This window comes from Kwoniella shandongensis, chromosome 5 (assembly GCF_008629635.2).
Source record: "Kwoniella shandongensis chromosome 5, complete sequence".
NCBI lineage: Eukaryota > Fungi > Basidiomycota > Tremellomycetes > Tremellales > Cryptococcaceae > Kwoniella > Kwoniella shandongensis.
In genome coordinates, this window is record NC_089291.1 from 868,914 (window position 1) to 892,606 (window position 23,693).

Below are 23,693 nucleotides of genomic sequence, written 5' to 3' on the forward strand. Positions count from 1 at the left end.
ACACATACACACTCACAGCGACACACTCACGCGTCAAGCACTCACCCTCGCTACACCGCATTGTTAAAATAGACCAAACTACCCCATACAACTCTTTCTCCCTCTCCTTTCTTCTTCTTCTTCATCATCATCATCATATCATACATTCATATTCATACCTGACCGTCGTGCATTCTCAGCTATAATCAATTAATATCTTCATTCAGCCCCCAACCACTCTCTAAACACCAAAAATGAACTTCAAGACCCTCTTCGCTGCTCTCGCCCTCCTCGGCTCTGCCGTCGCTCAGGATGCCGGTGGCATGACTGTCAACACTCCTGTGAGTTGGACTTCCGTTTCTCAGCATGACGCCAACCGCGTGGATGGACGGTGCTGATGACGATTCTCGCTACCCTCATAGCCATCGATCGTTGTCTGTCGTGAGTGTCTGCTTTGATCGGGCTTTCGCCCGTGACGGATCAATCGATCATTCCGCGTACTGTGTGCTGATCTGGCTTGCTCATTCAGAACCCGCTGCTCTCTCTTGGACCGGTGGTCAAGGCCCTTACATCGTGTGAGTTGTGTTCCGTTTCGTCGAAAACCAAACAACCACGTCATCAGGTCAATCCTTCTCAAGCTGTGAGGCGGTATTTGCCCCTTGACTACGCGTGTCCTTCTCCTCCACTTCTTGTCCGATTGTTCCATATCCTCCGCTTGCACGGTTTAGGCCACAACGCTGACCTGGACCTCTCTTTCACAGCGCCATCATCCCCGGTGGTCAAGCTTCTGCCGCCGCTCTCGAAACCGTCAACGACAACGTCAGCGGTAACACCATCACATGGAAGGTTGACATTGCCCCCGAGACCGAAATCTCCGTCAAGATCACCGACTCCCAGGGTGCTATCCAATACTCCTCCCCCGTCAAGGTCCAGAACGGCGACACCTCCTGTGTTGGCCAGACCTCTGCTGGTGCTGCCACCGGTGACGCTTCTGCCACCTCTGGTGCTGTTAGCGCTTCTGCCGCCGGTTCTGCCCCCGCCGCCGGTACTTCCGCTGCTACCTCCGCTGCTGCTTCCGGTGACGCCTCCAAGGCCGCCTCTTCTGCCGCCACTTCTGCCGCTGCTAGTGGAGCCTCGTGAGTCTTTCTGATACTCGAAATACATCGTTACGCGAGCTGACGTTGTCGCTTCAGCGCCGCTACTTCTGCCAAGGCCTCAGGGGCCGGTTCCAGCTCTACGTGAGTGTCGAAGGCGCAACGCAAAGAGTACGCCCAGACTGACATTCATCTTTCCTTATAGCCCCGCCAGTTCTGCCGCCGCCTCTTCCTCCTCCTCCGCCAGCTCCGGCGCCATGCCCTTCGGTGTCCAAATCCCCGCTGTCGTCCTCGCCGCCGTTGGTGGTGTCGCCGCTCTTCTCTAAGCGCATCAGCATACATACATCCCTAGACCCATTAGATTCTTCTTTTCCGCATTTAGAACGGCACGCTCTCTCTCATCTTTAACGTTTAACGGACTATAGAGATATCACCTCATTGCTCTGTTTTCTTGTACATAACATGAATTTACGTTTCACGATCATGTGCACATTTTCTGCAAGTGTGCTATGAAGGTCTAGGCGAAACACTGCACATTTATGACATACCACTCGACGGAACACATTTCGAGTCACAGTATGTGAAGGTGTTCTGCCTCAAAACGGATATATGTTGGACCAAGAGGGACGGTAGCTGATTTGATATAATACATTCTTTATTGTCTGTACCCCCTATCTAAACACCATACTCCTCTCTCAACGCCTTCTTCCTCACTTCCAACAACACTTTGGCCATCTCGTCTTTCGTCGGTAACGTTGGGAACTTCAAACTGTCCGCATCTAAGACATTCAAGAAACTCATCGCTTGAGCTTGAGCAGCCGCGATGGTAGGATCCACCGTTGTCGTGGTAGCGGAATCCGTGCCAGCAGCGTCTGTCTTGGCTTTCTTGGCTGAGTCGTCTGTAGTCTCCTCTGTAGTCTCGACTGGGACTTCTTCTTTGTTAGGTTGGTTTCGAGCTTTTCGCTTGGACTTTGTGGTAGTCGCGGGTGCAGCAGCGGGTGCAGGAGTAGGTTCAGGAACGGGAGGCGCGGCCGAAGTGGATGCTAGAGGATAAAAGGGAAGGTCGGTACTGCCTTCAGAATCGATACCGAGTGTGTGAGCAGTAGCGAGGACAGCTTCTTCCCAATCTGAAGGAGAGATACGTCAATCAGCACGTTGTATCGAGTCAGAATATCAGAAGTGGTAAAGAGCGCGAGGGACAATGGGACAGCCGTCGACACTCACCCTTCCTCGCCAATTCGTCCTCCTCTTTCGCCAAATCCTGGTCCATCTCATCCTCATCACCGTAGTATGACGGTCCTTGATGTCTGAACATTTGGAAAGAGGCATTCCGAGCTGATTCTTCGGTTGCTTGTTGCGCTGCGGCATCGTCAGATAAACATGTCATTTGCGGAACGAAGCCGACGTAGACGGAAGAGTGCACTTACCTCCTCTTGTAAACAATTCTTTAACACCTGGCAGATCTTTGGCTCGACCAAAGTATCTAGTAGGTTTGACATTAGTAACGTAACTTTCCATTCCAAGCTCTCTCCAATGACAGCTTTTAAGAGACTGGAAAAGAACGTCTCCTCGTTTGGAAAGCATTTCACCTCGCTCATCACCAACGCCAGACTCCTCTCCATCCCACCGAATCTTTCATACACGACGACAACTCACTTATATCCCCTCGTACCCGGAACTTCCCTCCCATCATCATCCGTCATGGCCACATTTCCTCTCTTATAGTTCGCTCCTCCCAGATTAACAATCTGATTCTCCCAATGTCTTTTCTCGCGGAAAAGGGCATTGATCTCGTCGTTCAGATCACGGATCTCGTAGTCGCCCAGGGAAACTGAGAGCAACGAGGGAGGTGTTAGCTTTGATCAAGAATCGATGACTATCCAGTGTTGGAATGACGATATGGGTGCGAGGTTGTGTGGGTGAAGAAGTATTGATCGCTCTCTCCATCGATGAACATGAGGAAGCGAGATTGTGTACACGTCTCGAGTACCTCCTCCTCAAATGCCAGGTCTGGTCCTCCTGCACAGTCGGTCGTAAGATCTCCCTCGTCACATTGCAACGTCGTGATGCACTTGTCCATGATCTTCCAAGCACGAGGAAACACAAGATCGCCATCCGGCAAACCACAGCACAGTCATAGTGCCCGCCCGCGCCCACTCACCATCCTGTATCTTTGACACCTTCCTACTGATGTCCCTCAAGATATCACCTCTCCACCTCTCACATTCCCTCAAACTAGTGACGGCGCTCGCCATCCTCGGTCTACGATCACCTTTGACTCGATTTCCAAGACCCATATCAACGGCTTGTTGTTCTCGGAATCGATAGAGCATCGATTGTGCTTTTTCACCGTTACGTGCCATTTTGAGATGTATATGTCTTTTGCTTCTTTCTTTCGGATTAGAAGTCAAGTACTGAGGAGAAAGACGGTGTCAGAGCAGATGAACTGCTATGCTATTGTCTTAGATGATTAGTTTAAGAACGGGTGGATGAGGTGAGTGAACGTCGAATAGTTGGTTGCTACGAGCACAACGACAAGGTGAGGTCGAAAGTCGCCTAGCAGCCATATTACGTAACTACGTTGCGTTCACCTGCTGCTTCTTTTTAGCCAGCTGGATCATTGTAAGGAGAAGTTTACGAGCAGCTATAGCACGCTTTGTCTGCATTCAACGCCCTGCTTCTCAGAGAGCAAACCCAATGCAATTCATATCTGTATGAAACATGTCGCTGCGCGATACCACTCGATGCTCCTCCTCATCACTCTACAACGTCGCCCTTCTACCAAATTTACTCCTCGTCCGAGTCTTGCTCCTCGAGGAACTACATTTCCGACACAGATTCATCAGCTTACAGTCCAAGTTGCGATCCGATACCCTGGCACCCACGCCACTCACGTTGACAAGCGCCTCTGTGACTTTGAGGAAATGCTGCTTTCCGTTAGGTTTCGCACCCTTCTGGTGCCAATAGATAATAGCCTGGTCAGAAACCACATCGGCGTTATAGAACACTTTGAGAATTGAAGGGAAGGCCTTGATAATTCGAGTGTCCGTGTAGCAGTACACTTGCACTGCGTTGATGAGACCGACTTGGGCCTTGGCACCGGCACAGAAGGCTTCGAGAACAGGTGCGTATTTCTGTTATGACCAAGATGAAATCAGCCGACGAGCACGACAAAGGAGAGAACAGCACTCACGGTAACGTGTCCGATCACAAACGCGTCGACTTGGTCGGCTCGTGCAGAGTAATCAATAGTCTTCATGAGACCTTGCCAGATCCAATCACAGAAGTCTGCCTCGGCAATTGACTTTTCGGTTTGGAGTGATTTGAGTGATTCGATGATCTAGAAGATAGTGGATCGCACGTCAGTTTCGTTTTCCACTTGATTCCATTGTCGCACCCACCTGCTCGTTCGAGTCCTCGTCGTTGACCATCCTCTCGACCGCTTGGATGGTCTGCTCCTTGACCTCTCCCATTGCCAACTTGGCATACCAATCGATGACGGGTTGCAAACCCTCCTTTTTGAAATGCTCTTCGAGATGTTGTCTATCTCTAGTCTGTACGGGGAAGACCAAAAGCAAATCCTTGAGACCTGATCTTCTGATCGTTCCAGCGAGTTGATCGATAGTCTGACCTCGTGCGAAATAAGTCTTGATGAAAGCCGTAAGGAAACCGAGGGCGACATTGTCTTTGACGACATGTTCCTTTGCGAGTGATTGGAAACATTTCGACGAACATTGGAGTTCAATGACCAACAAGGCTGTAGCTTCGGCCAATTTGTTTCTCGACTCGGGATCCCATTTGGGTAGATATCCAAGCAAGTCGGGAAGGAAATTCTCTTCCAAAGGTTTTTGCAGATATTTGTATCGTTGAATAACCCGTTTCAACACTTCGACCATACCCTTCACGCCATCCTTCCACTCCTCATCATCCGCCTTGAGGATGTAGACGGGTGATCGATGTTCATCGAGATAAGATCCTCCAGGTTGGAGAAGTCCACCGACAAACAAAAGTTCAAAGAGTTGTTCGTAGTATTTCAGGAATTCAAGCGTCGAACCAGCTTGGACGAGCTTGGTGGTGAGAGCTTCGGTAGTAGGAGGCGAGGGGAGGAGGGCGAGGTGAAGAAGAAGGGCGTCTCGGAAGGCTACCAGGGGGAAGAATCAGCACTGGAGTTGCTTTGTCACGCGATACGCATCCCGCCACCGCCATTCGCTTTAGCGGTAGAAGGTCACGCCATTGCATGCTTCTTCTCTCCTTTCTCCGCTCCGCCCTGATGTCTTGACAAGCCCCATACCGTTCGCAGCATACAGCCCCTCGAGCCTGACGGCTCTCTGCTCAGCTCGGCACTCACCTTCCGGTTCAAACTTTGCAGTAGCTTGAGCCTGACGCTTTCTCTGCTTGATCCTCACCCCTGTCAAAGAGGGTTTCTTATCTTGTTGGGCAGTTGCGTTGAGAGCATTACCCTGCGCCGCAGGGTTGGAAGATGTAGGCGTGTGAGACATACAATGAGCGTGGGGGGCTTTGGTGTATGTATGAATGTGTTTTGCACGATATGTATGTGTGTACGACAATAGGTGTAGAGTAGATCAATACTACATGGAGGATGGCGACGGACACAGTGACAGTGACAATGAGAGAGACTGCAGCGCGGGGCTGCAACCAAGTAACGAAGCGGCGTTTTCCCTACAAAAGACGAATGTGGCACACGTCATACTACGAGTGAGGCGACCATAATCCCAACACATTGCTATGTGAATGCATGTATGTATGTATGAACGTATGTGTATGAAATCTAAATACCAATCACTACAGTTGAAGTTTACTCTTCAGTATACAACAGACGGCTTCCATATTCCTATATGCGATGCGAGAACAGAAAAAAAAGTACCATATAGCCCGGATCCAAATGAGCAAAGAAATCTCTAGACGCTCTTCAAAAGCTCCGCTCTTGCTTCTTCCACCACCTTGGTGATCATCGCTTTCCCACAAGGCTTCGTCAACCAGTCATCCATCGAACATCTGTCAATGAGAATCCATCAGCATAATCCATCCTTGCGCACGGGACCACACTCACTCGACCAAACCCTTGCGTTTCTCTGCGTCGCTTGCCAATGCTGTTACCGCGATGATTTTCGCTCTTTGTCTCGTCGAATCTGCCTTTTCTATCGCTCGCATTTCTATCGCAGATTGATAGCCATCCTTACGAGGCCTAAGTACGGAAAGGTCAACCAGATTACTGACACTCTAGAGACGAGTCATACGTACATGTTGATATCAAGTAGAACTGTTGGAAAAAGATCAGCCAACATGTTTCTGCTCTTTCTCTGTCGATTACTCACCAACGACTGGACCTGAGAGGTCTTCGAATAAATCGACGGCGACCTGACCATCCTCCGCTTCGATGATGCGTATCGGCTAAACCATGTCACTCAATGGATGTCACTACGAATTGGCACGAGCACTCACCAACTTCGAAGTCAACAGCTTGACCAGAATTTTCCTGTTGATCATATTATCCTCTACGACCAGGACCTTGACAATCTCCTGCTGCACTGCCACAACCTCCTCCTCCTTTTGCTCGGCGTTCTCCGGCGCGAGATCGACCGAGCTTGGCAAGTCAACATTACTAGCATGCGCAAGACTTCCGGATGAAGAAGCGAGGTCGCCACCGATAATCGAGGTCGATCCAACCGACGAAATACCGCCAGGACTAGCCGCTGCGATGTCTATCTTGCTTCGTGGCCTAGAGTTGAAGTAGTCGCCTAGACTCAACGATGCTACCGCGTCCTCCAAGGGCACAGAATCGGTCTGCCAGGCATTCGAACTTTCCGCCGACCTGGAAAGGGAGTAACGAGAGAAATTTTGTCCACTTTCGTGTTGAGGGGAGGAATCCTCGCCATCACCACCACGCTCTCTCTCTTGTCGATCTTGTTGACTTTGCCTTCGTTCTTTGACTTCGCCATGACGATCGATGGGATCAGGCGTGTTGAATGAATTCTCGTGGTATTTCCCCTCCTGACCAAACTTGTTTCGGAGTCGTTTCGAATGATCTCTAAACAAACTCTCACGAAGTATCGAGGGGGTCGTCGGCTTGCGGAATCGCCGTACCTGTTTGTTGAGCCGTTTCGCCATGTGTACGACCGCATCATGCGCCTCGTGCTCTTCCGCCACAAGGAAAACAAAGTCGTCCGTTGTAGCATTCTGCAAAAGTTCGCTACCTTCTCTCTCTTTTTGCTCGAGATGGCCATTCGCGATGATAAGTTCCGCCTCTTCGACCGAGGTGATGTCGCAGCCAAGCTTCTTGTACTGTCTTTCCAGACAGTGTCCCAATTTGACAAGACCGATTGGCCCCTTGATCTCGTTGGAAAAGCCGACCAGGGCGACCTTGCGATGGACGTTCATAGTGTCTCCAATGTTCGCAAGCTCGCGCAATTGTGCGGTATCTTTATCCTCGGTCTTCCCCACTTCGGGCGACTCGGGGAACGGAACCGCTCGGATTGGTAAGGGTACGTCAACTTGCACAGTCGTGCCCATGCCAGGAGCCGACTTGATCTCCATACATCCGCCCATCAGATCGATGATGCGATAAGCGAGGTGAACGGAAAGACCTGGAACACATCAACGACTGCTCCGCAATATTGTCACTTACCACTTCCCGTCGCGTAACGATCCTCCTTGGCCCACGGTTCACCAAGTTTGTCGTGAACGAATGATCGGTCCATGCCCTGCGGAAAAAGTCAGATTTACCTTGAAATGAACCAACTCACCTTTCCGTTGTCCCTGATGACGATGCTAACAATCTTCGTTAAAGCAATCTGCACAACCCATAATCAGCCTGCCATCTTTGGTGCAGCTGTCACACTCACATCCTCGCAACCCTCTGGCGGCAACAGATCCGGCACATCATCTACCGTGATCTCAACGCAGCCCTCATCATCGAGAAATTTATACGCATTCGCCAAAATTTTCGACAGAGCCCTGCATATGATCAGCTCAGTACCCCAATCAGCCTGACATACCTTCTCAAAGCCCCGCCTCCGTCCTCTGACACTTCTTCGCCTAACAACGGTGGAATAATTTCAAAAACGGTCTCTACGTGACAGTCCGGTTGTCCGTTCGCTCTGCGTGATCGTCCATCTTCTTCAATCGCCTCTTTGATGATGTCCTCGAACATCATCTCCAATGAGCTCTGCGAACCATTTGCGGATGAAACCATCCCCGTACCTCCCAAGGTAAGCGAGTCTTCCTTCCCTCGCAAGTCCAGGAAATTGAGGATGTTGTCAACGATACCATGTAACGTCTTGCCGCTGGTATCAATCGCGTCGAGGAACGGTAAGAGGTCTTTCACCTGGCTTGTGGTATTATTCGTCACCGCTTCCGACGGCTCTTCAGCGAGATCATTCATCGACGACCGGAGGAGTTGCGTGATGGCGAGTATTTGATGAAGTGGCGTACGAAGCTCGCTGCGGTTGGTTAGCGTTGTGTGGCGCAAGGCGGGCCATTGCAACTCACTGTGCCTGTAAATTGCTGTAGGATATCTGCGATTGATCCAAACCCCTCATCTTCCTTATCGCCAAGGCTGCCATCACACAACCTCCCAGAATCCCCACAAATGACAATCCTGTAGTGCTAGAATCCATGAAAGACGAAGGGGGTCGATTCCAAGTCGCAAAGGCTGCGAACCGGACTTTTCCGTCGTAGCCCATGAAAGGCGTGCCCAAAGCAGTCTCACATTCCGCCGGCATGAGCCCCATGATCCTCTTCGACAACGGATCGGAAGATTGTTCTCGGTCCCACCAGAACTGTCGTGACGTGAGGTAGGATTTCAAGAACTCGCTCAGGGTCGCCTCTGCGCCAAGTTCGTTGAATGCAAACTGTGTATCGTGGGCTGAGGATCGTCCCAAGACAGGAATGCCCATCCCGTTAACCCTAGGTACATAGTTGATAACCGCTTCGACGTGTTCTGGCCAAGGTTTCCCTTTGAGATAATCGTTGATAATCCTTTCCTTGGTGTCGAGTTTCTCTTTCCCATGTTTCCCATCTAGCGGCCCGTTGCTATTCCGTCGAATGAAGAGTTGATAATCCTCCATACTGATAATAGCCACCGAATCCGCTTTGAGCATCTTTCGAAGTGTATTAGCCGCATCCTCGAACAAGTCTTGATCCATTCGAATAGCCTTTGCTTTCGCCTCTTTGCTCCCTCTTGGTCCGGATTTGGTAGCAAGTTGAGCGGATTCCTCAGCTTCCCCCCTCGAACCTGTGAATGGATGTGTCAAAGCTTCTGCACGGTTCTGGTCTTCGTGAGACGGTCGTTCGTCGGATTGAGCATGATCAGGCATGACAGATCGACGAAGGAATGTGATACTAGCTTCGTACATCGCACTGGATCGTTTTGCCGCAATTTCAGATTGCTACATACCAGAGTCAGCCAGATCAGAGATGATATCCACCCACCAATGTTGCCAGCTGGTAGACCAGCATATTGGCTAGCTTGAGCAAGACACTCTGTTCACGCGAATCAAACGTGTCCCTCGACTTGTTGTCGTACACTGTCAAAGCGCCAAAATCAACTATCGATCCATCCTTCCTTTCATATCGTAATGAAGCACATGCGTAAAACTGTTTGTCAGCACAGGTTCACGACACTTGTCACCTCACTTTATACGGTTTGCTCTTACGCAAAGGGTTATTCCGACAACGCCAGTCTTTGGATTGGTCTGCTATCACGAGACATCTTGTTTCTGTTTGGGCGACAACATGACTCGCTCCGCTCTCGGCTGCGCTTCGGATATGCGGGCTAACGTCGGGCTACAATGGATCGCAAATCAGCTGACGGGTCCCCTTGAACGGGAAGGTGGGAACTCACATCATCTGTGTAGGCGCATTCCACATCGTCGTGTAGAATGGACACGGCGCCGCTCGTTGCGTCGAAGACCTGAAATGAACGTTGGTCGGTGCTTTCCCAATGCTTGTCCGATGCCTGCCACCTAGTCGAGACTTACCAGCTTTGCCATTTCCGCATATTTTGCAAGGACAGCTTTCCGTCCATCCTCTTCCTCTCCTATCAAACCTAGACGACGACTGGCAAAGCGAGTGTCAGGGGCTCAAACGCTCAGACCTACACTAACACACTCACACGACACGTCTTCTCTTCTTCCTAGTTTCTACGCAGGGTTCCGGACCTGGCAACCATCCTTCTCTCTCGAAGAACTCCCTCATCCTCAATCTTTCGCTAAATCCTGATCTCACATCATCTTCATAATCATCATGATATTGACCCGTCGTCAGGGGAGCTTTGATAGTAACAGCCGTATCAAAGGCCAATAAAGGTGGTCTGGTATTTTGACCGAGTCCGGTAGGCGTATCAACATCGTCATTACCGTTGAAGGAGGGATCTAGAGCAGCGTTCATGGGATCAGGCGATGCGATAGAAGGCGACAAAGTTGTAGATTTCCGTCGAGTTGTAGAGGTTATAGAATCGTCAGAGTCTCCGTGGTGTACTAGTGGTCGAGATGAGAGCGATTGACGACGATGAGGGGATGGCGTCCGACTGCTCGAAGCGACTGCTTCATCTCGGTCCCTACCGTATCTATAGGCGATTAGGGAGTGTCATGTAGCTCGTCAGTTTCCTTGTTGAGGGTACTTTCCTTCTTGGCAGACTCACATCTCCAACGCTTCATTCCATTCTGAATCGGTGACTGGAGCTATCTCATGGCGAGGTATCAGGGAGGACATCTCCGTGTAGACTGGAAGAATCGTAGTTGGACTCCGATACGACCAGTCGAGGAATCAAGATGAAAATGGCTATGCACTGGATACTATACTAAAATGGAGATGGTGAGACAGATAGATATCAACAATACGAAAGTGAATTCTCCCTGCTTGTGCGCCTGATACGTACTCGTTCTGTACCTTTTACACGGGTTAGTGTTCCATCAGTAGGTAGGTTGTTGGTGATACTAACTTGTGCTAACTAGTGCTACTAGTGGACAGTATTCCAAATTGATCGTCGCCGTTTTACCGCAATCCACTGTGTTTTCGGCTTTTGCAACTGTGGGAATCAATCATGTTTCCATAAATTCTCCGACGGTAGCTCTCCTGCTTCAATCCAGTACGAGTACATTCATTTACAACTAAAACTGCTTCTATGGAAAGATATCATACATGACCAGTAAACTACATCGCTCACTGCTGAGTGAACTGCTGTTGCTGTTGTGGTTGCCCAGCGTTCATTCCCGTAAGTCCATTTTGTTGCGCCAACATCTGCTGTAGCTGCTGCATTTGCGCCTGCTGAGATTGCTGTTGTTGTTGCTGTTGCTGCTTCATCTTCGTTTCCGCCGCTCGAATCCCGGTCAAAATGTTCTGCACATGAGCTTGTGGGATGGTAGTGTGATCAAACGGCGGGAGATTCAACCCTATTCGTTGCGCATGGGCGATGAGCTGTTGGTATTGCTGCAAAGTGATACCGCGTTTGATCTCTTGATTCTGTTGCTGGGGAGGAATCTGGTTCGGGAAAGAAGGTTGTTGTAATTGTTGCTGCATCTGGGGCTGCTGCTGCTGCTGCTGCTGCTGTTGTTGTTGTTGTTGTTGGAATTGCGCAGGTTGCTGTTGTTGCTGAGCGGCCATCGCAAACTGCTGCTGCGCTTGTTGCGCTTGCAGCATCTGCGATTGGAACGCCGGGTTCACCGTCGCCAGAGGGACGTTCTGTGCAGGTCGGAACTGCTGTTGCTGCTGTTGAGGTTGTATCGGTTGAGGCGGCATTTGCCCCTGTGTTTGGGCCTGCCCTTGATTGAGGTTGAGCTTTGGCGGTGGCAGCGTGGGGAAGGGAACGTGCTGCGGGGTACTCTATCAGTCCACCGCTTGCTTCACGATGACCGGCCACTTACAAGACACACAACTCCCATCAACTTATGCTGCCTGTTGACGTTTGGCCCAGCATTGGCAGGTGGGATTGGAGCAGCAAAGAGTACGATTCCTCTATCGAGCCCAGCAAAAGGGATAATGACCATCTGTGTCATGTCTGTGAGCTGGGCACTTCCCGTCGAGATACACGAAGACACTCACATTGCCCTTCGCGTGGAGACTGTTGGCCAATTGCGTGTATCTTGCAGCATTGGCGACGGCGTCCGCCCCTTGCTGATTAGGCGAAAAGATCACGAGTGGCGAGTTCTTTGTCTTAGCATACGCGGTTAGGGTCGTCACGTCAAGTGAAACAACGTTCCGAAGTTGCAACTCTGCAAGTAGAGAGGTAAGTTGCTAGAGACTGAATCACACAAAATGACTCACCCTGTGGCCATTGGTTGACCATGAGACCATCTGGTGACCCCGTGAAGTGCATCGCATCGATATTGAGACCTGTACAACGGTCCATCAGCAACGCCCAATCACTTCGCACGCAAACCACTAACCATTAGCAGCAGCGTTACCTGCCCATGATATGGTACCGGACCAGATTGACTGCTGAGTGGGTCGAAGAGAAGGCACCGCAGGCATTTGCGGTCCTGTATTGAGCTGCGTGATGACCTGAGGTGGGATTTGCGCTTGTTGTGCTCTTTGTTGCTGTATCGCTGCCATAAGATTCTGCTCAGTCACGTTCTTTGGCTGTGTCGGCGGTTGCGGAATATGTGGCTGTTGCGGTTGTTGCTGTTGAACCGACGATGCCCCTGCCCCAGGTATATTGGAAGGCACCGCACTGATCGCAGCGTTTTGTCGTTGTTGTTGTAATTGCAACAATTGACGAATCTGTTGCCATCTTGGATCACTCATATCGACCGGACCGTTCGTGCCCTTGGCAGCGGCCAACATGCTCTGCATGAGTTGAGGATCGATCTTCCCTCCTCCAAAAGCCGTAGCCATTGCTCGAGCGAATTGTGCCATGCGGACTTGCATTGCTTGATTCTGCATAGCTTGAAGGGAACGAGCGTCGGGTCCGATGACAGGGTTGGTGATAGGTGTCTCGATTTGCTCTGTGTCAACTGTAGAGGCCATGTCCAGTGGAGGTGTGGTAACTGAAGAATGCGTGTCTACGTGAGAATGAGTCAGACGCGGCACGGCCAACAGGTTGGTGGACGACTCACTATCGACTGAATATCCAGATAAGGCTACCTCTATATCTGGAGGCACCTCAAACCAGGGCGTATCAAGCGGAGTACCTGATGTCTCCCGGCACAGTATCTTGAGCTTCTTGCTCGGTGTATCTCCCGCCTCGGAGTGTCCGACAGTGACACAAGAGCATTTGATCTCCCGACCCTTCACTCCCTCAGCGAGTCTTTCCCAGCTCTGATCATCCCAAGCTGTATCCCAGCTGTCGTCGACATGTACTGAAGAGTGTTGCACTGATATTTCACCTTTGTCGTCGTCGTCTGATGTTATGACGACAAGATATCGTTGCGATGGATGGTCGGGAGGTTGCTGCGAATGTGATGGTGTAGAAAGGGAATCGAGTAGAGGAGTGGCCGAAGCAGGTGTGAGCGATATGAACGTCTGAGATGGTGAATGTTTGTTGTCGGGTATCGGGATGTTCAGGAGCTGTACGATCGCAGATTAGTACATGGTCCAGATTGTTCTCATCCGCTGTAGCTGATGACTCGCCTCGAGGCCACCAATCACGCCATTTATTATCCTCAATTCGCTTCCTCTCTTCCGTTTCTTATCCCTCGCCAAATCGGTCCCTCCTAACGAACTGCCGTTGGTAAATCCCGGCCAGTTTCTTTTGGCGGTCTCACTGCCTGGTTTGTAAAAATGCTCCACCAATTTGGGGAGGGATGTGAGAAAGGTCGATGGGCGATTGTAGTCCAGTCTGTATACTTTGGAAATTCGCCGATTCGCAGCTCGCTTGACACCGCGAGGTGCCGCAGTGATAATCAGGCTCAGTCGCAGCTGTAAGAGGGAGGTTTTGAGGATCAGTTTGTTTGTGGTAAGGAAGCTGTCTACAAGCCCTAGTCATCGATCCGGTGGGGTACAACACTCACATGATTTTCTCCACCATGCTTTTCCATCAATCTCTGTACGAGCTTATGTACAACACCCTCCGCTTCGATCAACTTCACATATCTCGCTCTCGGTAGTGTCGAGTCGAATACGAACGTGGCGAGGTGGTGCGGTGGAGAGGCGGGGGAATTTAGGGCCGAGGAACTCGACGAGGAAGCTTCGGGTTGGATCACCGACATGGTGTGATTGGTACTGAAGTCGTTTCTTGCTAGCTTTTCAGAGACTACAGCGGTCTTTCTGACTCGAGGGATCTCGTTCGGATCAAGAATGGACGTTACACATCAGACAAGTTATGGGTATACAAGAACGAATTGATGAGACAAGTTTAGTTTGCAATATGATAAAGGATAGACAATCGGACTTGGCTTGTACAGTGTGGTTCGGGTTATATCGAGCAACGTTCATTAACGGGATCAAATCGAATCAACCATTGACCGTTGACGCGTCCAAGCTATCTATCCATCAATCGCATCATTAGAGATGGTCATCAGCCATAGTTCAACGACAATCAAGCAGCGTAGTACATCTTTCAACCTCGAGGCGGGTTTGAATCTCATGCATATCAGATAGTATCTTATAATAAGGGAGCTTGGACAGTATGGGTGAGTTATCATTCCTCTCCCAGCTGAGTTCACGAATCGCTGATTACAACCTTTGTTCGATGATGGTAGACCCAGCTATCTTGCGAGGTGAGTACGCTGATCGCAATGGCTACAAGATTGTAGCTGATGAGGAAATCACATCCAGGTCTCAATGACAAGATGTACGTAGGCTTATTGGCCTCCCAACTCACCTCCAATACGCCCTTTATACGTCGCTCACCTCCTTCGCTTTGACCTTTAGCTACGACCGGCGTAAAGCCGCCGCTCTCGAGCTGGAGAAGTGAGTGATCGCATGGTCTGTTGGAACTATGGAGCGAGCAAGCTGAGCGCCCTCCAACCCAGGCTCGTCCTCTCCTCCGACATCCCTCGAATATCTACCATAATCGATCAGCTATGTGGGATGTTCAGCTCGAGCAATTCGGCCCTTCACACCCGTAATGGAGGTGCGTGCGATGCAGCACCGTCATCACAATAACCGTTGAATGGGAAGTTCGCTGATGTTCAAGGTTCTTCTAGGGCTCATCGGACTTGCCGCTACGGCTATAGCGCTAGGTCAAGATGTCGCTCCTTTCCTCGGTGTCATTATCCCTCCTGTCCTCTCCTGTTTCCAAGATCCGGAGAGCAGAGTCCGATATCATGCTTGTGAGAGTCTATACAACATGTGAGTGCGGCTTGGTCGACCTTTCACCCTCCGCGATATCAATTATGGTAAATGATCGCTCATTCCCCTACGTGCAGAGCCAAAGTCAGCAAAGGCGAAATACTGGTCCATTTCAACGAAATCTTTGACGCTCTCAGCAAACTATCTTCCGACTCTGAGATGTCCGTCAAGAATGGAGCCGAGCTTCTTGATCGACTGATGAAAGATATCGTCGCGGAGGCCGCTCCACATTATGTTTCCATCTATCCGGGGAACTATAACCCGAACTTACCGCCACCTCGTCATCCAAATGAGGAAGGAGGATTGAATGCGAAATTGGCTGGGCTGGGGATAGTCCCCAATGGTAACGCCAACTCGCATGGGACCGAGAGTATCGTCGGATCGAGGGAGAAGGAAAGAGGGTTCGAAGGAGGTCCGGAAGGCAGTCCGAAGCTAGGCGGGGATACGGCATTTGGCAAGCCCGCCGATCATGTCGAAGAGGACAGAAGGGCGTTCTCATTGGCGAGATTCATCCCTCTACTGGCGGAGAGGATATATGTCATCTCGCCATACACGAGGATGCACCTCGTCTCGTGGTTGATGGTACTGGACTCAGTGCCGGATCTCGAGCTGGTGGCGTGGCTACCAGAATTCTTGGACGGCTTATTGTAAGTGACGTTAGTTTTTTTAAACGCACCAGGCGCTGACATCTTCGACTCTCACGTAGAAAATACCTCGCAGACGGCAATGTCGATGTTCGATTAGCTACCGAGAACGTCCTGGCCGAGTTTCTCCGCGAGATCAAATACATAGCTCATGTCCAAGAGAAGCAGACGGAGACGGATCGAGCTAGACGAGAAGCTCGTTCATTACGGAATAAGGGCAGCAAACACACTCTCGAATCTGCTTTAGAGGAAGAGAACGAAGATGCTATTGCGGACGAATCTATGACAACAGAATCGAGATACGGAGATGGAGAGGGTGATGACGGGGCCACTCATGATGGCGAGGCTAATGATTGGGAGGGTGAAGGATCAGGCAACTGGGTGCCTGGTCAAGGCGTTTATGTGGATCACGCAGCGATAATGGATATCATCATCCAACATTTGTCATATCCTGGTGAGTGATTCCATGTCCCATTCCAAACACAATCGAGCTGACGTCTGATAGACGAGCTGGTTCAATCCACCGCAATGGAGTGGATCTTGACATTCTTGGAGTTCGCGCAGAACACAGTGGTGGCGTTCACACCGAGAATAGTGCCTGCCATACTGCCCAATTTGGCTTCATTACAGTACGTTCCCCGTCAAAGTATGCCCGTCTTGAGCTAAGTGGTTCTACAGCCGTCACATCAAGCTTGCAGCACACGAGACTAACGGTAGTCTATACCGTGTAATACAATCCCTTCCTCTACAAGTGCAACCCACTCCCCCAACGGTATCAACATCTATCCCCCCTCTTCCCCCTATTGCCGGATCTGTCCCGCCTCCTACCGCCTCCAACCTGTCTTCTATAGCAGGTTCCCCACCATCCTCTTTGACTGTCACTGGCACTTCCCCTGGTCCTATCAAGAAAGACTTTGCTCTCACCGAACCTCCAGATGCTTCAAAGACTACAAACGCCCCGGTCAACGACCCGCTCGAAGTCGCCACACCTCCAGTCACCGCTAAGGGATCGTCACTGACCCAAAGCTTGTCAGCAACCAATCTTCCGACCCACAAATCACGTCCATCCGCCTCCTTGCCTATCGCCTCGGAACCTGTCACACCCGCCACCACCGATTTCCCACCGTCTATCAAGTCGTTGCGAAATCGTCCAGAGAGTCCACCTACAAATCCAGCGCCTCTATCTCCCACGCAGGAACAAGGTGTGGACGACGTTGATCCTTTCGACGTGCGGGATACTGTCAATGTTTTGACGTTACAGTTCCTGAGCGATCATGCGGAAACGAGAATAGCAGCGCTCGAGTGGTTGTTGATGTTGCATCTGAAGGCACCGAATAAGGTTAGTCCAGTGCGCGCGGGAGTAAAACATGCACATGCTGATTGCATGCGGAACAGATTCTGTCTAGAGATAGTGGTACCTTCCCTGCTTTGCTGAAGACGTTGTCCGATCCGTCAGAAGATGTGAGTGTAACCGTTGTGTGATCTCCCTCATCCCAAACTAATCGCTGTCGTTTCGTAGGTGGTCAAGCATGATCTACAGCTGCTTGCACAGATATCAGCCTCATCAGAAGACTCCTACTTCACCAGCTTTATGGTCAAAGTGCTCGAATTGTTCAGCACGGACCGAAGGCTGCTTGAAACCAGAGGAAGCTTGATCATCCGACAATTATGTCTGCATCTGAACGCGGAGAAGATCTACAGAACCATTGCCGAGATCCTGGAGAAAGATGAGGTGGGTCCGCTGGCCTTCGTGCTAGACGAATACTGATAGACTTCGCGCGGGTGGCAGGATCTTGAATTTGCGAGTATGATGGTGGTCAAGTTGAATATGATCTTGATCACATCGCCAGAATTGTCTGATTTCAGACGGAGATTGAAGAACCTCGACTCGAGGGTGAGCCAATGAAATTCTGCACTACGGGTACAACACTGACGCACGGTCCGTATCATAGGATGGTCAAATGCTGTTTTCGTCATTGTACCGCTCGTGGTGTCACAACGCCGTAGCTGCCTTTGCACTGTGTCTTCTCGCTCAAGCATATGAGCATGCTTCTAATTTGTTGCAAATCTTGTGCGTGCCCTCAACTGATGCTAAATGTTACTGTGCTAACGCAGTGCTTATTCGCAGCGCCGAGTTGGAACTCACTGTTCCGCTGCTGGTCCAGATTGATAAGCTGGTCATGTTGATCGAGTCACCAGTCTTTACAAGTGAGTGGGGAAATTCGTACTGCCTAGCGTCGATGCTATGATGCTGACAATGTTTCTTGGTCTGACTCTAGATCTCCGATTGCAACTCCTAGAACCTGAGAGATATCCTTTCCTCCCGAAATGCCTCTATGGTCTCCTCATGATCTTGCCGCAAAGTAGCGCGTTCATCTCCCTACGAGCGAGACTGTCCGTGGTACATTCCTCGGGCTATGTACCTACACCGGCGAAGAGGTGAGTGCTGTCGCAATGCGCATATAGTGAGATTCCTCCGTATCTGATATCTTCTGAATAGTACTTCCACGACACCGTTCGGGACAACGACAAGCACGACCAGATCTAAGCTGGGTACGAAAGAGGAGATCAAATGGCAAGAGCTGCTGTCGCGTGGGTATCACCCTTGATTCAATCGTGCCAAGCTGACCAAGTCATATGCTCTCGCTTTGCAGACTTCCGAGCGGTTCAAGCACGACATGAGAAAGCCCGACGCCAACTGCATTCCACCGATATTGGTTCTGCTTCTTCTATTCACTACTCCTCGCCATCACAAACATACATCAGTGCTCCGGGAACGGCCTCTATCTCTGGTGGACCTAAGTCAGGGACTATGAAGAAGAAGGCGATGGCAAGTTCCAGTAGTGCGGGGACATCACGACAGAATAGTATGGAAGTAGGCGGAGGACGAGTCTCGTCATCAGGAATATCACCTTTGAATCCGAAACGAGGGGTTAGTGGTGGACAAGGTTCTGGAGCGGGATTGGTGAGTATTGGAGGAGCAGTGGCCAGTATGAATGCATCGCAAGGCTTGGGTATGAGAGCGACGAGTCCTACGCCTGGAAGAAGGAAGATATTGGGAGGATTGAGGAAGAGCGGGGATCGGTGATCGGGATGTGAGCGGGCCGTAGGTGTGAGTGTGTATAGATAGATATCCGGTCTTCCTTTGTCTTGGCATGGGATCGCGCGGTAAGCATGTGAGCGTCCCATGATCCATAGCATGCATGTTTGTATAAGTTAATCTGTATATATGCATATCAAATGAGTTACGAGCGAGAGAAAGGATGCGGTTTATTTCTGGACTCCCAAACGACCATCTGATCTACCGGCCCGGCAGACTTGTTGTATAATCAATCATTCCGTCCTTCTACAGGTAGATGACGGTATTAAATCGATATGGATACCTTTTTAAGGGGTATCCACCCAACGCGCCAAGATCCACTTTGTTATAGGTGGATTAACCATGGGCCCCCGAGCTTTTCACTGTTTTTCCTTGTTCCTCTTTCTATTGCTCTGCTCTGCTCTGCTTGCTGCGCTCGATTGCTTGTCCTTGGGGCTGCATCATTCTTGATACCTTTATACGATAGGACAGGTCGGTATCATCCCACATAGGGAAAGGGGGCCATCAAAGCCGATCGCTGGATGGATGGTAGAAGAAAAGGCAAGATAAACGAACCTAGATTAGGGGGGGTTTCAAAATCAACTCAACCAACCGGAACGACAATCATCCAACATTGGTTATCGACAACCGACAAGCATAACCTCGTCGCAGGTCCGTTTCGCTGTTACGCGTCTCCCACCCTCTATCCACCTCCTCGCCCCTCGCCATGCCGTTCAGACCAGGACCTAGGAAGGCGGAGAAGGATGAAAAGGGGGAAACTATATATCCTTGTTTATGGATCGGTGAGTCATGCCTCTCATCCACTGTCAATCACTCGCAACGCGACTATCAAACAAGAGATGAGTCTCTGCGTGGCGAACGGACGGACGCTTGTCGTTGCGGTCGGTGGTGGTGCACAACATCGTCAACCCTCCTCCAGTCGCGGTTTGTAAGAAACCCTCATGTTGGGCTCAGGGTTATAACCCACTTCCCCACGCGGGTCTCCGGGCAAAGAAATCCAGTCAGGTCCAGCGTTTGATCATGCTTAATCGTCCATCAGATTGATGTTCATGTTACAGAATTACTGATGCATGCATGCTATTTCATCTTCTACAGGTTGCTCGAAAACATTTGGAACAGCTGGACATGTCAGGAGACATGAAAAATCTCGTATGTTGATTGTTTTCCCCCTCCCCCCCCCCTTCCCCAATAGCCTCGCTTTGCCGAAGGCCAAGACGGGTCATTATTGTTCCGTAAACTAACCGACAATTGTAATAGATGTCGGGATCACCCCTTATGCTTGTCCTTACTGCGACAAGAGTTTTGGAAGGAGCGATGTGAGAGCCAAACATGTCGGTACGATGCATGCAGATCAAGACGCGATGGCAGATGATGAAGATGGACCTCCATCGTAAGCATAAAACTGCGTTCACTTTCGAGAGTTCAGCTCCGCAATTGACAAGTTTCCTCCGCTTTCAGGAAAGCACGCCGGATGTCCATGGACGGCGGAATTGATCGTCGTAGATCGATGGACAGCATAAACGACCGAAGACCGTTGTCAATACCTGAAATGTCTCCGTCAAATGCGAATGATATCGCAACCGGTTCCTCCTCAACATCAACAACGACAGCGAACATACATGCTTTCCCCGCTTTTCCCCCGCCTCAACTATCCCCACACAATCTCTGGAATCACACCGTTGCGACCACTTCCGCGCAATCAATACACTCGCATTCGGAGCCGGTGACTCACCTGACTCCGATATCTGGTACTGGTAATATGAGCTCGCCAAACGTACATCTCCCAGGTCCAGTAGGTATGATGTTACCTCCCACCGCGGCCGTGACTGCAGGAACACCTTTCAGCGTGGCGTCGTCTAGCTCTTCGGGATTCATCGATCCTGCGAGATTAAGTGTTGGACCTTCTACAGGAATGAATCTAAACCTGCACACAGGTATGTGGATCTTATGTAAGACGAACGGCACTGACAGTGCTACCCCGATAGATCCTTCGCTGCCGGATTCGTTGCTGCCACATACCGCATCGAACGAGTTGCTAGGCACTTTTGATCCCAGTTGGGAATGGTTCGGTCACGTCTTTGGCTGGGGATCAGACGAGAACATAGATCTCGATATCGGTCTGCAGAGTAGCATGTTTGAGAGAAACGGAGTGGGGCCCGTGAGCTCTACCGACACGCTGAGTGCGGCTTGGCTTCTGTGTGCAACACCCAGAGGAGGTAGTCCTGTGGGCGATGAGGAAGCCGCCAAGGGTGGTAAGAATTTGGGCATGCCTGACCCGTTTGGGCGGAAAGACGAGAGTCCATGGGTATGTCAAATGTGCCCCAGCTGAGAAAATAGGTAGCTGACCTGTCCTCTACAATATTATTTCCTCCTCTAGCCTAGCGTTTTCAAACCAAAAGTACCTGATCGACCACTCAGCCTCGCCGGCGTAAAGGCTTCACCTCGTGCACATCGAGTTCGAATCAACCCCGACGCCGTATCCGAAACATCACGAAACGCAATGCTATCCCTGATATATCTGTCACATCAACCACATTGGCTTATGCCGGACGTCGACGATTTTCCAGACCATGAGACATTGTCAGACTTCGTGGACCTGTACTTCGAAAAATTCCATCCCCTCTTTCCGATCGTGCACAAACCCACTTTTTGGACCAGCGAGACTCCAGCGGTGCTGTTGTTGTCTGTTGCGGCGATAGGAGCGACCTATGCGGATCAGGAATTTAGACCGCTGGCAGTGGCTCTGTGCGAGCTAACGAGGAGGATGATTGCGTGGATGGTGAGTTGCAGCGGAACGGGACACACCCGTTAACCTCATAGCGAGGATGCTGATATATGATATGCTACGAAGCGTGGTAGCGATCAAAGAGCGAAATTCGATCGAAACGCTCTTACCGCATTCATGCTTCAGACCGCTCTGGGTGTAGCTTGTGGCTCGAGAGAAATGTTCTACCACGCCGAGATCTTTCGATGTAGTATAGTGACTACATGTAGACGGCTGCATCTTCTACGCGGACTGGACTCGGCTATGGACGAGTTGTATGCGCGAGATCCGGATCCTCCTATAGAGGCGAGATACAAAGCTTATCTAGAGGACGAGTCGAGAAGACGGTTAGGCTGGGGCGTCTACGTGAGTGCATACTGGTGCATTCGTGACAGGAATACTCATATCGGTGGGATGTTTAGTTACTTGACTCACAAATGGCCGCACTCCTGCACATCCCCGCCATATTCGCCGTCAACGAGGCAGCAATCCATCCTCCGACTGAAGAAGTGTTGTGGGAAGCGACAGACGCCGAATCATGGGCGAATCTGATCGAAGAGGGTCAAGCGGTTGATCCGAAATTGCCCCGACCAAAGTTCTTGAAGCTTCTCAAGCTGTGTTTGGCGGGCGAGAGGGATTATGCGATGCAGATGTCGGATCTTACCTGTGCTGTGGTGTCATATACTGTGTGGCGGTGAGTCGTGAGGTGTTGTGCGACAGATGGATACTGATGATAGTTTGTTAGAATGTTGATGGATCAACACCTGCTCCAACGTGCACTCGGTGTAGGATTATCAGATAATGGGATGGACTTGGCAAATTATGCTGTCGAAGCACATGTATTGGAAAGGTAAGTTGTATTCCTATCACTCTCAGCGGATCAACTTGCTGATTTGATTGTCTCGACACACAGCAAGCCTGCCCATCTACTCCTACGACTTGCCCATGCCACTTTTCCCAATCCCACTCCCTCTCAGCTACGTCTCTCTCCTGCTGCACTATACCATCACGCGCATATACAGTTCACTCGACCGGGACTCATGGAACGTATCAAGCATGTATCAGGGAAGTATGAGCCAGATATGACCATGAGCGGATCGGTGATATGGCTCAGAACTTGGATCGAAGACGGGAGAGAGGTCAGGAAGGTCCTGTGGCATGCGGGTGTGTTGAGCGCTTTGTTGGCGCAGTTCCCACGAGGGTGAGTGATAGTGTCATTTCTCACCACTTTCTATCGTTTCAGCCTGAGCGTCAAGGTCGAAGGTGATCTTTGGCCTTTTCGAGCGGTTTTTGCTAACTTGTTTTCTATTTCGGAATCGATAGATCTTTTGCCGAGCTGTTCTGGATGTTTGATTGCGCTCTTGTCTTCTGGGCGATCAATAAATATGCTTCGCACCAACTGCATTCTACCACTTTCCAATCAGCTCTTTTCGCTGCGAACTGTGAGTATCTCCTGCCACCTACCTTGCTTGATTGGTACAAGGATGACTGATCGCTGTGAACCCTTACTTGACGTAGGGTTCGACACTTCCCCACCTGCAATGTGGCTAGCCCACGGAGGTCAAATCGTCTTCCCCTTCCTCGGCTCATCAAGCACATGGACGGTTAGCTCTTTATTGGAGATGTTCATGGATCGTCTCGATGAGATGCCATGGGGTTTGGCGGTACAATACAAGTTGGTCTTGAACAGATTGTTGGAGAGGGAAAAGGAGGGTGTGAATGGGAAAGAAAATGGTGGGGATTGAAGCTATAGATGGTCATTGTACTTGTAGTAGCACTCTTTCCGGTCAATCGGATAAGTGGATAGATGTCGTGATTCATGCATATCGAGAGGGAGACGTCCTCATTTTGAACGCTGCTGA

At 50.4% G+C, this 23,693-nt stretch overlaps 7 protein-coding genes across 7 annotated transcripts; 3 read left to right on the top strand and 4 right to left on the bottom strand.

Annotated features, from left to right (window-relative positions):
- Positions 1-233: 233 nt before the first annotated feature.
- Positions 234-1,399, top strand: CI109_103010 (uncharacterized protein; the record flags this gene model as incomplete). The annotated part of the gene is made up of 6 exons (XM_032001394.1): positions 234-320; positions 402-420; positions 509-554; positions 741-1,115; positions 1,173-1,217; positions 1,279-1,399. 6 exons carry the CDS (start codon positions 234-236, stop codon positions 1,397-1,399), a joined length of 693 nt encoding a protein of 230 aa, XP_031864284.1.
- Positions 1,400-1,748: 349 nt separating this feature from the next.
- CI109_103011 (uncharacterized protein) lies at positions 1,749-3,436 on the bottom strand (the record flags this gene model as incomplete). Its single annotated transcript, XM_032001395.1, has 5 exons — positions 1,749-2,200; positions 2,298-2,432; positions 2,501-2,556; positions 2,730-2,904; positions 3,235-3,436. 5 exons carry the CDS (start codon positions 3,434-3,436, stop codon positions 1,749-1,751), a joined length of 1,020 nt encoding a protein of 339 aa, XP_031864285.1.
- Positions 3,437-3,860: 424 nt separating this feature from the next.
- On the bottom strand, positions 3,861-5,572 carry CI109_103012 (uncharacterized protein; the record flags this gene model as incomplete). The annotated part of the gene is made up of 5 exons (XM_032001396.1): positions 3,861-3,893; positions 3,968-4,207; positions 4,267-4,413; positions 4,475-5,214; positions 5,422-5,572. The coding sequence occupies 5 exons, from the start codon at positions 5,570-5,572 to the stop codon at positions 3,861-3,863; spliced, it is 1,311 nt and encodes a 436-aa protein (XP_031864286.1).
- A 420-nt stretch (positions 5,573-5,992) lies between these two features.
- Positions 5,993-10,805, bottom strand: CI109_103013 (uncharacterized protein; the record flags this gene model as incomplete). The annotated part of the gene is made up of 16 exons (XM_065967228.1): positions 5,993-6,089; positions 6,145-6,279; positions 6,336-6,354; positions 6,410-6,485; positions 6,537-7,678; positions 7,723-7,795; positions 7,838-7,885; positions 7,937-8,048; positions 8,120-8,533; positions 8,583-9,481; positions 9,525-9,575; positions 9,729-9,878; positions 9,937-10,005; positions 10,073-10,151; positions 10,207-10,659; positions 10,735-10,805. 16 exons carry the CDS (start codon positions 10,803-10,805, stop codon positions 5,993-5,995), a joined length of 3,888 nt encoding a protein of 1,295 aa, XP_065823300.1.
- Positions 10,806-11,255: 450 nt separating this feature from the next.
- Positions 11,256-14,239, bottom strand: CI109_103014 (uncharacterized protein; the record flags this gene model as incomplete). Its single annotated transcript, XM_065967229.1, has 8 exons — positions 11,256-11,903; positions 11,957-12,079; positions 12,135-12,304; positions 12,357-12,425; positions 12,479-13,093; positions 13,148-13,598; positions 13,662-13,949; positions 14,042-14,239. 8 exons carry the CDS (start codon positions 14,237-14,239, stop codon positions 11,256-11,258), a joined length of 2,562 nt encoding a protein of 853 aa, XP_065823301.1.
- A 482-nt stretch (positions 14,240-14,721) lies between these two features.
- Positions 14,722-19,055, top strand: CI109_103015 (uncharacterized protein; the record flags this gene model as incomplete). The annotated part of the gene is made up of 17 exons (XM_032001399.2): positions 14,722-14,749; positions 14,808-14,823; positions 14,904-14,942; positions 15,005-15,105; positions 15,179-15,323; positions 15,401-15,970; positions 16,030-16,421; positions 16,473-16,596; positions 16,646-17,306; positions 17,363-17,428; positions 17,487-17,699; positions 17,757-17,861; positions 17,920-18,038; positions 18,096-18,175; positions 18,247-18,406; positions 18,468-18,559; positions 18,622-19,055. 17 exons carry the CDS (start codon positions 14,722-14,724, stop codon positions 19,053-19,055), a joined length of 3,345 nt encoding a protein of 1,114 aa, XP_031864289.2.
- Positions 19,056-19,773: 718 nt separating this feature from the next.
- CI109_103016 (uncharacterized protein) lies at positions 19,774-23,576 on the top strand (the record flags this gene model as incomplete). Its single annotated transcript, XM_032001400.2, has 12 exons — positions 19,774-19,849; positions 20,163-20,216; positions 20,325-20,457; positions 20,526-21,001; positions 21,053-21,372; positions 21,445-21,846; positions 21,919-22,197; positions 22,254-22,525; positions 22,577-22,681; positions 22,745-23,032; positions 23,155-23,273; positions 23,350-23,576. 12 exons carry the CDS (start codon positions 19,774-19,776, stop codon positions 23,574-23,576), a joined length of 2,751 nt encoding a protein of 916 aa, XP_031864290.2.
- Positions 23,577-23,693: the final 117 nt, after the last annotated feature.